This window comes from Cebus imitator, unplaced genomic scaffold (assembly GCF_001604975.1).
Source record: "Cebus imitator isolate Cc_AM_T3 unplaced genomic scaffold, Cebus_imitator-1.0 Scaffold35, whole genome shotgun sequence".
Taxonomy (NCBI): Eukaryota; Metazoa; Chordata; class Mammalia; order Primates; family Cebidae; genus Cebus; species Cebus imitator.
Genome location: NW_016107350.1, coordinates 9,529,274 through 9,546,619, shown reverse-complemented (window position 1 = coordinate 9,546,619; position 17,346 = coordinate 9,529,274). Strand labels below are relative to the sequence as shown.

Sequence of the window (17,346 nt, the reverse complement as noted above, 5' to 3'; positions counted from 1 at the left end):
GGCTGCCACTAAAGTGTTCTTTAAAAAATGATTAAAATGGATAGGGCGAGGTGTCTCACGCCTGTAATTCCAGTACTTTGGGAAGCTAGGTGGGCGGATCACTTGAGGTCAGGAACTAGAGACCAGCCTGGCCAACATGATGAAACCCCACCTCTACTAAAAATACAAAAATTAGCCAGGCGTGGTGGCAGACTGTGATCCCAGCTACTTGGGAGGCTGAGGCAGGAGAATCGCTTGAACCTGGGGCGGAGGTTGCTGTAAGCTGAGATCACGCCACTCCACTCCAGCCTGGGCAACAGAGCAGGACTCTGCCACAAAAAAAAAAAAAAAAAAAAAAAAAAAAAAAAAAAAAAAAAAAAAAAAAAGAAAAGAAAAGAAGAGAAGAGAAAATATATTTTGCAATGTGAACCTTGAAAGGTTCTGAATGTTCACATTCCATTTTCAGAGTTCAAATGGTCAAGAAAACCTCATAAAAACAAAAACTCCAATTAAACATTTGCTGGTCAGTTTTTCTTTTTTTCTTCTGATTTGGGTCATATCACAACACTCATGTAACTAGCTGGAGTAACCATTGTCCCTGGCCTAACTCATTCTGATTTTTCCAGAGTCACAATCAGGTGACTTTTGGGCACAATGCTAGGCACTGCCTGTTTTTGGTAGTTCTAAGGTAGATGTTTTGGCGAGTATGGTGATTTGTGTCCATATTTCAGCTGAGACCGTTGCTGCAGAGGTCTTTGTCCAGCGTGATTTTCAGCTGGGCTCACACCACACTCTCAATTTACTCATTCATAAATATTCAAGCTCTGGGCTAGGTTCTAGGGATTCTAGGTCAGAGTTCCTGCCCTCAAAGAGCTCATGATCTAGGTATTTTTTAAAAATCAAGGTCAGCATGGTGGCTCACACCTGTAATCCCAGCACTTTGGAAGGCTGAGGCGGACAGATCACGAGGTCAGCAGATCGGGACTGTCCTGGCCAACATGGTGAAACTCCATCTCAATTACAATATAAAAACTTAGCCGGGCATGGTGGGATTTCCAACTACTTGGGAGGCTAAGGCAGGGGGATTGCTTGCACCCAAGAGGCAGAGGTTGCAGTGAGCTGAAATTGCACCACTGCACTCCAGTCTGGCAACAGAGCAAGACTCAATCTCAAAAAAAGTCAATAACTTCGTAATTGTGCAAACATGTAATAAATCACTCATGGTTAGACCAGAAAGCCAATCAGAAATCTGCATGTGTATACATGTCTTTGTATTTATATGATACTTATGTGCCAAGCATTATTGTAAGGGTTTTGCACATATTTAGTAATTTAATCCTCAGAAAAAAATTTCATGGGGGGCCCAGCGTGGTGGCTCACACCTGTAATCCCAGCACTTTGGGAGGCCAAGGCGGGTGGATCACGAGGTCAAGAGATCGAGACCATCCTGGTCAACATGGTGAAACCCCGTCTCTACTAAAAATACAAAAAATTAGCTGGGCATGGTGGCGCGTGCCTGTAATCCCAGCTACTCAGGAGGGTGAGGCAGGAGAATTGCCTGAACCCAGGAGGCGGAGGTTGCGGTGAGCCGAGATCGCGCCATTGCACTCCAGCCTGGGTAACAAGAGCGAAACTCCGTCTCAAAAAAAAAAAAAGTCTCATGGGGTAGATACTCATAGGCGCTCCATTTTACAGATAAGGAAACAGAGGCACAAAAAGGTGAAGTAACTTGTGTAAGACCATAGGGCTTCTGCGAAGGCATGCCAGGCAGTCTGGCTCCAAGGTTTGTTAAGTACCACACTAAGAGGCCTCTCATTCAGCTTTTGAAGTAACAACGAACATTACAGGCAACCAAAATCCTAAATGTGAATTAACTGACAGGATTTTAGGCCAAGTACAAACAGCTGTGTTCATAAAGATCTTGTGGGGGGTGGGAAGGGAAACTGGCTAATTTGTTTTGTGGTTAAAGGACTGAGTAAATTTTGTTTTATCATACCACAAGAAATTAGCCCTCATATTTTCAGTTTCTAGAATAGACAATTTGTACTTGTCACTGCTAATAACCTTGTTTAGGTTAATTAGGCACAGCAATTTCAAATCATTTATTTTGTATGAGTAATGTGGCTCTATACACGCAAGCGACAGTTTATGATTGTAGAAAACTTCCCCTCAATGTTGAAAATCTGATTTGGATAAAAGGGATTATTTTCTAAACATGCAGCAGACTTTGGGAACATTTTTATTATCTTCTGTGAATCATGCATTGCAGAATTGTTGAGCAGTTGAGGGGTCAGACTTAGGTTCAGACTATGCACTAGCACTTCCTGAACCTGTGTCCTGGTCAATTGGGGATGGTAACAGTGCCCACCTCATAAGCAAGTGAGGATTAAAAGAAGCAATGTATGTAAAAGGCATATCAAAACATGTGGCCGGATGCCAGCTGTCAGTAAATGCTTGGCATTAGGTTAACTGTTGTTGCTGGGATAAAGAATCTCACTGGAGTGGCCAAAGACCTGTGTTCTGAGACTAGGGAAAGGGAGGAAAGCGATCCAATTACTTGTCGACGTTGCCCTCAGGCTACTGAAGCCACACAGCATTCCAGGCTGTGTCTCACATGTTTCTTTAGTTAAAGAACTTCCCTTTCAAAAGATGCCGAAACATTTCCCATGTAGTCAGTTTGTCTGTGGAACTGTGTATATTGGAGAAAGGGGAAGTGTTCACCAGGATTTTCATTTTCTTCCTTTTTCTTCTGAAAAAAGGGCCCATCTGACCGGCGGAGTCGGGGGAGAACCTCGTTGTGAGGGCCTTTTCATTGTTGGGCTTATTCTGTTAACTACTCCCATATTTTTTCCTTTGGATAAATCATTCTATAAGAGGACAGTTTTGTCAATAATGCACATATTCGCGCTCCCAAAGTAAACTGAATTCTAAGTAAGCGTAACCCCGTTTTGCTGACCCAGGGGAAAGAAAGATTGGAAAATCTCCCCAGTCCAGTGAACAGGCCCTGGCCCAACAACTGCATGTGGACTCCGGGCTCGCCCACTCCGGCCGTCACGGAGCGGGATCGCGCAGCAACCTTCCCGCGGGGGGAAAACGCACCGGCCCCTCTCCCTCATCAGATAGCTCTCCGGGATTGTGCTTCCCACTTAACAGGCCTACGACGTAAAGTGCCATGGAGGTCGCCAGATCCGCCCAAGTGGAATTCTCAAGATGTTTCCCCCGGAGCAGCCCCGAGAGAGCGTCTGGATTCCAGGAGTAGCTTCCCGACCGGCTGCGAAGCCCCGGACGCCTCAGTGCACCTCGAGCTTGCGACCCCGACGGCGTGCGGAAGCTCCACCCTTCTGGGCTCTGCCCCGCCCAGCCCCGGTCTCTGATTGGCTGTCCGGCGCGTCAGTCGGTGCCCATCCCCGCCCTGCGCCTCCCCCGCCCTCCCCAGCCCGCCGCGGGGAAGACAGCCCGGGCGCCGGCGGGCGGCCGCGGCGTCTGACAGACCACTACAGACCACGGGCGGAGGCCCAGCGCCCGTCCGCAGCGCGGCCGGCATGGCGGCGCCGAGGAGCCCCCCGCGGGCAAGGGAGCGGGAACGGTCTCGCGCCCCCGCTGCAGGTGGGCCTGGGGCCGGGCGGGGCGGGGGCGCTGTCAGGGATCGTCAGGGCGGGCGGGGTCGCGGGCAGCCTGGGACGCGCCCTCCTCGGCTGCAGCCAGTGCCGCCTGTGGCGCGTGGGAGTACAGGAGCCCGGGAGCCAGAGCGCGCCCCTGAGCAGGGCGGGAGTGGGGCGGGGCCGCATCTCCAGGGGGTCGAGCCGCCGTTGGGGACGGGGTCGCATTTCAGTAAGAGAGGCCTAGCTGCTTGGGTCTTCTGCCGGGGCGGGAAACGCAGGTCCCTGGAAGAAAGGCGGTCTTCGGGGTGGGGGTCCCCTCAGAGTCGCGCGGGGAGCCCAGGCAGCGGCGGGGTTCGCGCCCTGCCCCTGGGAGCAGGCCCTCGGCGCATGGAACCGCTGAGCCCCGTGTCCTCCCGGGGACCCTGACTTGCTGTCGGAGGGAGTTGCGTTTCGCGCCTTGCTGGCAGAGGATGTGGCGTACACCTTTGCGGCAGTCGAGACTTGCTAACAATATAGAATACTATAGCTGAAAAAAATTCACCCTGACGGGGCCGAGCGCGGTGGCTCATGCCTGTAATCCCAGCACTTTGGGAGGCCGAGGTGGTCGATCACGAGGTCAGGAGTTCGAGACGAGCCTGGCCAGCATGGTGAAACCCTGTCTCTAACACCACAAAAAATTAGCCGGGTGTGGTGGTGTGCGCCTGTAATCCCAGCTACTCAAGAGGCTGAGGCAGGAGAATTGCTTGAACCCGGCAGGCGGAGGTTGCAGTGAGCTGAGATCACCCCACTGCACTCTAGCCTGGGCGACAGAGCAAGACTCTGTCTAAAAAAAAAAATAAATAAAAATAAAAATAAAAAATTCACCACAGCCTGGGAGTCCAGGGGTTGGGTCTCAGTGTCTCCACTCAATGGCTTGGTAGGTAGCGGTGTCCTTTCCCGCTTTGAAGTCCGCAGAGTCAATGGGTGTCTTCCTAACCAGCCCCGAGAAAGATAAGCATAGCTGCTTCTTGGTTTTGAAGGAACACATTCCCCTGTCTATATTTGTCTGGAGCCCACTAGTGAATTTGGGGAGGAGGCCGGTTCCCAAACACAGAGTTTGGGCTGCAGGAACTTCAGTGATTATGGCAAATTGGCAGGTGCGGGGATTGCTTATGAATTTCTGTTATTGGTCCCAGCAGGAGTTTTTAATTCACACAGCAAACCGTTGGGTGCAGTGGAAACAGCACCTTTCTGGGAGTCCATTCTGATATGTCCCCATCCACAAAATGAGGGCCTCCGGCTAGCTGATCCAGGCGGCCCCTCCCAGTGGAGAACTCTGATTGTCCTACCTCCCACTTTCAAAAGCTTGGAGAATGAACTCATTTTTTCAACCTTTCCACACCTTGGGTTATTATAAAATCAGCCACATACTTCCTATGGGTGTATTCATTTGAACTTTTTATTATGTTATTTTATTTTCTCTTCCCTGCCTTAGTTTGGCAGTGAAACGAAAATTGGAAATGGAGGCAGGAGCGCAGCTGGAAAAGGCTGGTTTGGGAGGCAGAAAAGTGCCTACTCCGGGCTTAACATCATCACCCAGAATTTTTCCTTTCTCTGCACCAAGTTCAAGGTATGCCAGCACTGTGAGCCCAGGGGGAGAATTCTTTCCTCTGCTCCAATTGTGGGGCATCTGCAGTTGGTGTGGAGCAGAGGAAGAATGTGATTCAAGGAGCAGGTTATGGAAAACTTTCTTTCTGCAAAACATAACTTTTGAAGACTTACAAGCATAGTTTCCCTTCTTTGCTGGCGGTGTTTGGCAAAACAAACATAAAACCAGTTTTAAAATCAATTGTCAAAGCTAGGATAGGGATGACTTTTTTAGCTTTTGAAATAAAACCAGACAACAGAAGAAAACTCACAGAACAGATTTTTTAAAATTTGTTTTTACTATATCTTCTTTAAAGAGGATATCGAGAATCATGGACCAACCATCTCTGCATAATATTATCAGAAAGACTGAATCAGAATGTCAGATGCATCAAAGAAGCATTGGACGATCACTTAGTGTAGTGCCCTAAAGCCCAGAGAAGACACTGTCACCTATTAGAAAGGCAGGGAGAGGTGGTCATAGAGTGGAATAAGCTCACACTCCCCAGCACACCTTAGGCAGACCACTGTGTTTGCAGGGGGAATGTGTGCACCCCACACTCGTCCTTGCTCTTCCTACATCTGGCCAGACTCGAGCCATTAGCTGTCCTGATTGGCTCAGCTTTGCTGTGGTTCTCTTCACCACTGTCCATCTGTTCATTGATAACATTCACATTTCAACCATGATTTCAGGAACCACAGGACTTCTTGGAGGTTCTTAGGGACTGGTGTTGGGAGGATAGGAATGCCAAGTGTGGATCAGCGAACCAACTCCAGCTGTACTTGGAGTTGCTCTGCTTTTTTGTTTTTGTATACTTTTATGTTTGTTTTGTTGTTTTTGCTGTTCTAGGTGAGGTTTTGTTTGGAGGAAAGAGTCTAATACTAAATCAAAAATTTAAAAATAATGGTAATGGCTAATATTTGTTAGTGCTTCTTGTGTCTTAGTTCATTTATTACATGTAAAATGCTTAGAACTGGTTGGTTGTGGTTCGAGTAAGCACTCAAATGCCAGCTGCTGCTGCTATTATTAATATTACCTTCTACTGTGAAGTAGTTGTTGTTTTTTATCCTCATTTTAAGAAACCAAGTCACACACAAACTTGTACAAGGCTACCCACCTCCCATGTAGATGTGTCTGCCAAATGAAAGTTGTATTCCTTGATATCCTGGATTTTGTTAATCCAAAGCTAATCAAGTAGGCGCAACTGTACGTATGAAGCAGATGTTTCTGAGCCACCATAAGCAGCCTTTGGCTTATTCCCATGGACAGTTGCAGGTAATCACTAGGCAGGCAGGTGAATTTACCTGGTGAGAACTTCTGTGTTCAGAAGGAGAGTAGGCAAATGGAATTGTTAATGACCCAATGATTGGGCGGGTGGCAAAAGGAGCAATGAGAACTGTGGGTGCAAGCATTCCTTCAACATGTACTGTCAAAAGTGTGCTGAGAATTGTGAGCTTATTTTAGAACAAGTACCTTCAAGGTCTTTACTCTCAAGGAGGAAAAGGACGAGTATAGGGGGCCCTGGTGGTGGACAGTGTGTGCCAAGGAGAAGATGCCTGAGCAGCTGTGGTCCTTCCCATGCTAGTTAACTGTCAAGATAAATATTTCCCTTCTTTAAAAAACAGTTTGAGGGCTGTAGGGGAAAAAGAAACACTGCAGTTAAAGGCACCCACAGCAGAACGCCTAAAACCAAATGGTCCATACTTGTTTGTTTGTTTTTTTCTGGCCACTTGTTTGTCCTATTATTATACTTCTACTCTTACATTCTGTGAGATTAAATATCAAATGGAATGTAACTTTTGGTACCAAGTATTTTATCTCAGTAGAAAGTCTTGATTGGGTATAATTATTAACTTGAAAATGACCTTTTCTCTGGCTCAGGTCTCAAGGTAGAGTTAGCTTCATCTGGGAGGCCTTGGCTGGCTCCCTGGCCTGGAGTGGGTGCTCTCCTATGTGCCTATAGCACCCAGTGCTTGTCCCTGTCACAATAACAGTTGGCATTTGGATTTTCCTGAGGGTGCTAGACATGACCATAGATAGTCTTATATATAATCTTTACAATCACCACTCTGTGATGCTCACAATAGCTACAGAACTTGCTCATGGCTATCACTAAGTAAGTGGTGGCCAGGGTAAGCCCTGGCATGGGACTCCACTCATAACAGATTCTTTTTTTTTTTTTGAGACGGAGTTTCACTCTTGTTACCCAGGCTGGAGTGCAATGGCGTGATCTTGGCTCACTGCAACATCCGCCTCCTGGGTTCAAGCAATTCTCCTGCCTCAGCCTCCCGAGTAGCTGGGGCTAGAGGCGCGCACCACCATGCCCAGCTAATTTTTGTATTTTTAGTAGAGACGAGGTTTCACCATATTGACCAGGATGGTCTCGATCTCTTGACCTCGTGATCCACCCGCCTCGGCCTCCCAAAGTGCTGGGATTATAAGTGTGAGCCACCGTGCCCAGCCAACAGATTCTTAACAATCTGCCTGCTTCTGTCACCTGAAACAGAGTTTCTGGCTTCTACCTGAGAGTTCTCCGTAGTTTCCAAGGTTACCTCATCACATTGAAGCTGTTCTGAATTAAGGTTGGGTTAACATTTGTATACTATTGTTACTGTTTGAGACAACTCTTGCAGGTCTGGGTACAGGAGAAAGAGATTATGAAGAAGTTTTTGTTACTAGGCTAAAACTTCCTAGCTTAGTGGTTCCCCATACATGACTATTAAAGTCTATTTAATTTTTAGAGGAATTATTGGATTAGCATATTCAGTTAGTAAATCTTTCCATTCTGCCCTGTCCATTTGAGTCCTCTCGTACATGTTCAGCTACTTTGGTAAGACAATCTGTTTTCAGAATGAGGTTGCATGCACATTTATCTGATTTGTAATTAATTTAATGGAAGAACATTTAAATGGTACTTCTAATTAAATCAATGGAAAAAAGTTTTTGTATATGTTCTCATTTTCCAATAACCTTTTATAGTAGCATTAGTCCATTTTTCTACTTTCCCATTTAATTGGAGCCAGAATAGACAGGTGGCGTGGTATTTAAGAGGATGATAAAATGTTTATGTTCATTTCTAGAAGACAAAAGCCTATTGCCTTTTAGTATTGTTGCTGGGATTCCTAGACAATAAACAAAAATCCCAGAAACTGTAGCACATAAGATGCTATGCTTGGTGAATCTCTAAATTAAGAATTTAATAGTAAATATTTTATTGTTTATTTAACCATGTTACTATGTTGTTGAGTCTGTGAAATTATTGGATAAATAGACACCAAGTTATTTAAAATACATCAGCTCTTTCTCCTCTTGCCATATTATTGGTTATTAATGAATATTAGGGTTAGTCTTCTAACAGGGAGTGATAATGTAGTTGGAAGTCATTCTCAAGAAAGTCTTCCCTCAAATTAGAAGAGAAATCTCATTAAACATCAGATGTTCACTGTTTAAAAAAAAAAAAAGCATACTTCACTGTCCTGTACCCACCATGGTAGAGATGAGTTCCCATTTCTTTCTAGCCTTGGGACAGCCTCAGTGGGTATAGACCAGTTCCCAAATGGCTCAGGAATGGAGGTGGGCAGTAGAGCTGATGGTGGAAGCTCATCGTAGGGTGTACTTTGGACAATCTGTGTCTGTCCTCTAAGCCAGGGCATAGACATTTCTCTGTAGCATTTACTCTCTGTAGCATTTACTATTAGTTTAAGAGAAGTAAACTAAATTCCTTCTTGCCTGGTAATGAGAGAATCTGTTCCTAGGTCTTAGAATAACACCTGGTACATTGGGGTTGTATTTTTTGATCTGTGATGAGGAAGGCCTCAACTTGCTTGGGAACTCTCTAAAGTTAAAAAAAAAAGACCGTGTGCTCAGTGTCTTCTGGATCCACCACTTGGTCAGGCCAAAATGCTGCGGAGCAAGCAGAATGGCTGATAGGAAGGGGAAGTGGCAGAGATGGCAAACCAGTGCCAGCATGGGCTGAATGTAACCAGTCACCATCTAGATAGGAAGGGCTAGATGGTACTCATGTCAATGGATGAGATCAGCAATTTGTTATTTTACTTGGCATTTACAAAATGAACTTGGAGTTCGGTTTGAAGCTAAGGATTAGGTTGGCTGCTCAGCTTGAAATGGAAACATAACCAATGAAATTATTAATATACACGTTGGGTTCCACAGTTTTATACCTGAAGCAGTATAAGTGTTGGGCATATTGATTCATTCCTAGGAAATCTAAAGAAAAATCATTTGAACCGAGAGAGCTTATTAGATCAGTTTTATCCATGATATATCCCTTTATTTTTATTTTTTTTAATCTTTAATATTTGTTATACTCAATTTTGGTTAGCTAGCTGACTGTCATAATAGAGGACTTGTAGCTAGCTGACTGTCATGATAGAGCTTGCTGATCTGCCTTGTACTGTCTTGCTCTTCACACTTTACTGCATCTTCTCCCATATGTAATTGATTCATTCGTTTGAATTTTGGAGGCTATTACATGTGTAGGTACAGCTCTCTCTTTCCTTCCCAGTCTCCTTGATGTTCCTTTTTCTTCCCCCTCTTAAACTGATTACCATCATGCAGGCTCTTGAGGAAAAGGCTCTTTACTAGAACTATGATTTCAGGTCAACTGGTTTAACAGATCTGTAGAACCCAGCGTGAACTTCCAAGGGTAGGGGTATTTGCTGGCATTTGTCAAGATCTTATGTATCTTCCATACATACTTAGGGCATCTTTCCTGTGGTGCAAGCTTTGACTAATGTTTAGAGTTTAGTTGAATGTCAGTTGTTTCACAGCTATTTAAGATCCTGTGCCTTGTGCCCCAACGTGACTGTTCCTCCAACATAATTCTGAAACATATTAAAATGGGGAGGCCTTTGTAGAATGAAGGGAAATGGCAGTTAATGGCCTGACTTCCTTATGTTTGCTCATAGGGGAGGAAGCTGAGGTCCAGATGGCTCAGCTATCTAGGACCAGACCCTGAGTTCCTGACTCCCTCAGTTCCCTCCTCATTTCACTACCTTGAAACCATCCTACTAGATGACCACTTCACATTCTCACTTCCTGCTTTATATTTACATGATGTAATTAAGGGAAGAGAAAGCACACTGGTGGTTCATTATTTCTACATACATATTAAAAGTCAGAAGGGACCAGCAGGATAGAGGCTCTTAGTTAGGATTAAGTGTGGTGGAGTAACAGAACAGTCCCAAATAGGTGAATACATTTATTTATCTCACGCCAAAGAGAGGTAGCTTTCCAGGGTCGGGATGAGCTCCACGGTGTCAGGGCCCTGGGCTCCTTCCACCTTGCTTCTCCACTATGCCTGGCTTCCCTGCCCACTGTCACTTTTGGATACAAGATGGCTACTGGAGCATCAGCCATCACACTTACATTCCAGCTAATGGGAAAAAGGGCAAGGAACACACCCCTCTTAACAAGCCCTTTTGCAAGTTGCGCATTCCACTTCTTCTTGGCCAGAATTCATTCATCCTGCTGTACCTAGTACCCAGGGAGGATGGAATGAGCCTTTATCTGAGTAGCCATGTGTCCACCCCCAAGTCAGGGGATGATCTCGATAGGAGGAGGGGAGAATGGACCGTGGGGGAAGCTGGCAGTCTCTCTCATGGAGACACATGGACGGGATCCTGATTACATGGATTTATTTCATTCATTCAACAAATATATATTAACTGTCTAATGCGTACCTAGGCACTGAGAAAGCAAAGTGAAAACAGATTCAGTTCCACTCCTTATGGCATTTACTGTCTACACAGGGAGACAGACACTAATCAAACACAAACACAATTGTGTAAACCAAGACAAGTGCTGTGAAAAGGACAGCGTGTGCTATGAGAGGAAAACGGGGATTTACTCAAGGCTTGGGATTGGAAAAAGGACTGATGTTTGAGCTGAGAGCTGGAGAATGAGTGGAATTAACTAGGGCACAGTTGGAAGGAAGAACACAGGCAAAGCAAGGCAGGAAGGCAGGAGCGAGCTCTAGGAGGAAGTGAAGGTACTCCTCATATTGGAACCAAGAGGAAGAGGTAAGAGAAGAGGGAGGGGTCAGGGTCAGACCATGAGGGAGACTGGGCGTGGGTGACCAACCATCCCATCCCTTGCCTGGACTAAGAGACGTAGGGCTTTCAGTGCTAAAACTGAGAAAGTCCCAGGCAAACCAGGAGGAGTTGGCCACCTTCCCTGGAGGCCATGGTAATGATCAGGTTCTTTTCTTCATTAATTTCAGAAAAGTTGGCCCAGCATAGTGGCTCATGCCTGTAATCCCAGCACTTTGGGAGGCTGAAGTGGGTGGATCACTTGAGGTCAGGAGTTCGAGACCAACCTGGCCAACATGGTGAAACCCCCATTGCGATTGAAAATATAAAAATTAGCCAGATGTGGTGGCAGGTGCCTATAATCCCAACTATTGGGAGTCTGAGGCAGGAGACTCACTTGAACTCGGGAGGCAGAGGTTGCAGATAGTGCCACTGTACTCCAGCCTGGGCAACAGAGTGAGACTGGAAAAAAAAAAAAAAAAAGATTTAGAAAAGTTCCTTTTTAGATAGGTGTAGCTTCCAGCCATAGAAAAACAACAACTATGACTAGTAAAAGTAATAGCTTACTTTGGCCAAAGGGAAAGGGGCACAGAACAGAAGCAACACTTACGTTTAGTTGGATTACTTGACCAGTAAGATTTTTCTTTATCTGGCCTGATTTCTCCCAATGATAACCTTGGAAATTAATTGGCATCTAATGATGTATTTGAGATGATAGAAGCTGCTAAGGGTAGGAGATGCCCTTACTCCCTAGCAGGATTTCTCAACACTGGCAATGTTGGAATTAGTACGGAACTTAGAAAAGATAACTGGGCCCTAGCCCAATAAATCAGACAATCCACAGGAGCCAGGGCCAGGGTCCTGGGGGTCTTGATGGAATGCAGATTCTGCTTCCATGGGGTTTGAGAATCTGTGGTTGTAAGAAGTCCCAGATGGTATTGATGTTGCTGTCCTGTGGACTTTGAGTAGCAGTGTTCTATAAAGTTTGATGAGGTTGTTTTTGAAGCCACTGGTCTCTCTTTAGGAGAGCCGATCCATAGGCCCATGTAAAGGTAGATGAGTCCATGATAGGAGACAGAGATAAAAGACTGAGGGTGGGGCGGTGGCCAAGGAGGCTTCTGGAGTGTGGTCCCATCAACAAGATCACGCTGAACCCAGGGGGGCAAATCTTGACTTCTCAGTTGGTCCCAGGGGATGGGTGGGAGGTTATGGGGTGAGTTGTGGCTTTATAAGCCTGTGACTGTCACTAGTATTCTTGGTTACAGAAGAATCAGCTCCTGAGGTCTCTGGCTAGGATGCTACCATAGGTGATGATCATTTTTACCTTTCTAACAGCTTGTTAGGGGCCTTTCTAGCTGACATCAGTGGCTAGCAGGATGTGGGTCTTTCCTACAAATAAGAAAAGCCATGGAAACAGTTTCACATAGGAGATGATACATCCATTGAATGTTTAAAAAACAAACCCACAATGGCTCCAAAGTAGAAAACAGAATTGGGAAGGGAGACCAATTAGAAGGGTTAGTAACTGTTAACGACAGTACTCAAAGGATTCTGAGTAATGGAAAAGTCACCACTAGGGCAAAAATGAAGAATGGCTTATCTCAGAGTATATCTTTAGTCAACATGTTTGTAAACGATTTGTATTAGGATGTGAAAGTCTAATATTAAAGGTCTGAGAATTGAACCAGATCACGTGCCCAGGTCAAAGCAGTGAGCCAAATCAGTAACATGAAATCTAGCAGGGATAAATGTCAGGCCTTTCCTGGGTCTAAAGATCACAGAACTGGCCCACATGATCTGGATACCCCTTTGTTTCCCTTTCCCTGTTCAGAGCTGAAAGGTAGATACAGATGTCAGAGATTAAAAAAAAATTTTTTTTCTGGTTAGCTCAATGACTGATAAAATCCATGTGTCTTAGTTGTGTGGCCAGTTGGGCTTGCTAGCAGTGCCCAAGAACTCCCTCCTAAAGTTGTAGCCCTCCCTCCAAGGAGAGAGCAGGCCCAAGGATTCCTTCTCTGTGGGCAGGTCTCTGGGGCAAAAGGGGCTGAGTTGAGCATGCCATTTTTTAAAAGTCTGCTACTCAGATCAGTCTCTTAACTTTAGGAAGAAGTAAAGGAGGTAGTAGGGGAGCCAAGACCCCACCTCCGGGAAGGCCTCTCCACTGGGAAACTTGAGGAGAGTGAGTGAAACCCCTGGCCCCTCTCTTCCCTTCAAAAGATGGGGAGACACACCCCAGCACAGGTCCTCCAAAGGGCTTTAAACTGACAACAGGTTGAATGTGAATCAGTGGCTTTTGGGTGTTTGTAGCTGTGCAGTACAATCACAGGGTGCATTGACTGTGAATATATTATCTACAACAGGATTCAGCAAGCCACAGCCCATGGGTCATATCTGGGAAAAAAATAAAAAGAATACTATTTCCTGACATGTGAAAATTAGATGAAATACAGATTTCAATGTTCATATATAAAGTTTTATTGGATCAGAGCCCTGTGTGTATTGTCTGTGACTGCAAGAGCAGAGCTGAGTAGTTGAGACAGAGACCACATGGCCGATGAGACCTAAAATATGTACTCTCTGACCTTATACAGGAGACTTACACCAAATGTAGAATGAAGAAGGTGGTCACCTTGGTGAATTCTGTCCTGGGGCTCACACTCAGGACATCGTGTTTGACCTGGGGTCTCACGTTAAGTGTGAAATGAGTTTACAGAGTGACCAGGACCACGAAGAGACTCCCCAAACATGTCATGTAGGGATTGGCTGAGAAAACAGGAGCTGTCTAACCTAAAAGAGAGAGAGAGATGCAGAGTGGAAATGATGGAAATGATAGAACTTCAAAGAGAATTACTCAGAGGAAGGCAGTAACGTACAGTGGTTAGTTCAGAGGGCACTGCTCTGCATCAGAACGTGGGGTTCAAGTTCAGACTTCCAGTTTTCTCTGGGCTTCAGTTTCTTCACCTCAAAAAATGAAGTATTCATGTGACAGCTCATCAGATGACCAGATCCACAGTGAATTAAGATTCAGAGTTTGCCTTAGAGGTGTATGCAGGCTAGTCGGAAACAGACCTGAATGCACTGAACTGGCCTGCAGTGTGGACATATTGCTGAGGGAGCGCTCCGGGAAGCCTAAAAGAACAAGTAAAATTCTGGCACCTTTAGCCCAAAGCATTCTGCAGTTCCTTGAAAGATGTAACAGGTCATCATATGCAAGAGGAATCAGACATGCTCCTCGTAACCCCAGGCAATAGATTCCAGGGTGGTTACATATCTGAACACCCTAGTCTCTTGCTTAAAACTCTCACAGCCTTCCCTTGCTCTTCAGTTAAACATCAGCCTCTTGAATGGGACCTTCAGGCCTCTCCAGTCTCCCCTCACTTTCCTTGTATTGCAAGCTCCTGTCTAACCTTGGATCTCAGCTCAGCCTCACATCCTAGGGAAGCATTCCTCACCCTGTCTAGGTCAGATTCCCTTGTTATAGTGCTGGTGGAAATGCACTCCTTTCCTCTGGAGTGTTGCCTCAGTGATGCTCTGTTCCCACTAGGAAACTGTGAGTCCCTGCCAGGAGAATCCAGTCTGTTGCATTCATAATTATGGCATCAGCTGTTGGCACTGTGCCGGGCCTGTAGGAAGAGTTTAATCTGTGTTCATAGACTAATGATCAAAGTTGATCAATAAAGAGAGGAACTTTCCAAAAAAGGAAAAAAGGAAATGGACTCCACAAGATGGAGCAAGTTCCCAGCTGAGAGGTATGTAAGCACTGGTTGGATGACATATGGTGGGAGATGGTAGCCAAATGGATTATATTTGGATAGTGCTTTTTTGTTTAATTTGTTCCAACCCTGTGCTATCACCACTTGTTGGCCATCGGGCTACCTTATTAGGGTCATGAAGGCTAAGTGATTAGTCCTGCAGCTAGAAAATGACACAATGAAGACAAGAGTCCATTGCTCATTTTTGCCAAATGAGTTGTCTCTCCCAGGCTGGGGAGGCCGGTGTAGCTGGAGGCAGTGCTGGAGTTCTGTGACTCCACGAGGAAGGAATTACAACTTCCTCTTCAGTAGTAGCCTATCCCATCTATAGCTTTTATGGTTTTATAGTTGGATGGATTTTTTAAATGCCACGAGTAGAAAATGAAACTTACCTTTAAAATGATGGGTTGCATTCAACACCTCTAGAAGATGTGCCCAGTCAAAAAGAAAAATGATTCTGAGCTGTGATGTTATTTAACACACATACACACACACATACATACATACATACATACAAACACACAATCCTCTCAGTGTTTGGCCAGGAACAGCTTTCTGTCATATTTATTGATACTTTCAGTTTAGTGGGAGCTTTGGGGGCAGCGTGTCCCATCCTGGGGGGATGGTGCTGACAGCATAAGTGGGTTGCATGACAGTCTACCGTTGAATGTCTTAGTGGTCATGACTTTCAAGATAAAATCCTCCCACTTGGTGGTTCTCTTTCTCAGTGATATTGATCTTGTAGTTGTTGGTTATGGTATTCTACCAAGTGGAAGGCTGTCATTTCTTATCGAGCAGAATTAATACCTGAAATACAAAAATTCAGAAGGTCCTTTGAGTTTACCATTTCAAGGATTTATTAAGAGGGTTTTTTTTCTGAATATTTTCCCCATAACTGGTATAAAAACAACCAACTAATCTATGATTTTGCAAGAACCAAGACAATTTAAACTTACTCTTTCACACTGCTATGCTAACTTCTAGAAATCTCTTGAATCTCCATGTGCTCCAAATTACTTAGAAAGCTTGATGACCTAACAGGATTTGTTCTGTGCATTTTTCCTTCTGTTTGTGTGGTGCTTATTTGTTTAGACTAACGTACAATATTTTGCTTTATTCTTGAGCTGAGTTTCTCAGAATTATGCAATCAGTTCCCATACTAAAGGCTCCCAGCCTTTCCCTACAGTCACACTGAGGCCTAAGGAGAAACTAAAAGCCGCTGAGAGTAGTGCTCTACTGGGGAATGGAGGTGCTCACCTGACCAGCTGACAAGAGGATACTGTATCCCCAGGCCAGGGGCTCCCTGTGGGCAGGGAGTGTGTCTTGCACTTCACTGCCTCCCTGCCTAGCACCCAGCCCAGGTGGGAGGAAGTGTGAGGAAGAGCTGAGGGGTCTGGGGAAGGGAGGAATAGGAGGCCTTCCCAGCCTGTCTTTGTCTGCCTGTTCCATTGGCTTCAGTTTATTTCTCTGTGAAGTGCTTCCTGCCCTTGATTACAAATGACCCAAAAGCCACACCTTTTCAAAGGGAGCAGGGTTCCAAGGCACATCTCAGAAAAGTGTGAAGTTTCCCCAGCACCTCAGAAGTGTCTGTGTCCTCTGCTTGCTCACCCACCCCCATCTTCCTACCTCTCTTGCCACAGAGAGTGCCCTTTTTCACCCCTCCCTTGAGCTCCTTCCTATCCATCAACCTCTCTTCACCACTGTCTTCATCTTCTGCTAACTGATCATAACAGGGCATTGAAGCAGATAGAAATACTGATGTGTTTATTGAACGTAGTACTTCTACCTTAAGTTCTTTTAGCCAGGTGATTGCACTGTATGTATATTTCTTCACTTCCTCTGCTTCCTCAGACATCTAAATTAAATTGCCTTTATGTCCTCCTAGCCCTTGAAAGACCACCTCTGCTTCAGGAGAAAGTCAGTGGGCTAGATGCAGGTGGCAGAGTCTGTGTGTAGAGAGAAAGCATGGTGGTACTGATATTGTATGTACTATGAATAAGATCAGGAGAGAAAGTAGGTGAGGTTGAGGACTATGCAGCCCACCTATGAGGAAGTAGAGATCGTAAAGACTCTGGAAGTTTGAGGCAAACCAGATGCTGCTGCGTTTCCATTAGATAGAGAGGCTGTGACGTTCAGGACAGTAGGAGCCTCAGTTTCCTGGGGTAGAACTGCTCTCTGCATGATCACTTGGTTTCCGGCTCTTTAGTGTCTTTTAGTTTTGTTTTCAGGGTTTTGGGGTATGTGTGTGTGTGTGTGTGTGTGTGTGTGTGTGTGTGTGTGTGTGTATTTGGTTTCCTGTTTGAATGTTTGAATTACTTCAGCTTTGGTATATTGTA

General features: G+C 45.3%; 1 protein-coding gene across 2 annotated transcripts in view; it reads left to right on the top strand.

The window, feature by feature from the left end:
* Window positions 1-3,404: 3,404 nt before the first annotated feature.
* The window catches only part of OTULINL (OTU deubiquitinase with linear linkage specificity like), a 33,903-nt gene continuing 19,961 nt past the window's right edge, over window positions 3,405-17,346 (top strand). Inside the window, exon 1 of one of the 2 annotated variants that reach the window (XM_017524671.2) lies at window positions 3,405-3,585. In XM_017524671.2, coding sequence (XP_017380160.1) covers window positions 3,522-3,585 — 64 coding nt within the window. In that variant the 5' untranslated portion in view covers window positions 3,405-3,521. Of the gene's footprint in view, window positions 3,586-7,698; window positions 7,791-17,346 lie in introns of those variants that run through there. The other variant, XM_017524672.2, reaches the window with a different exon arrangement.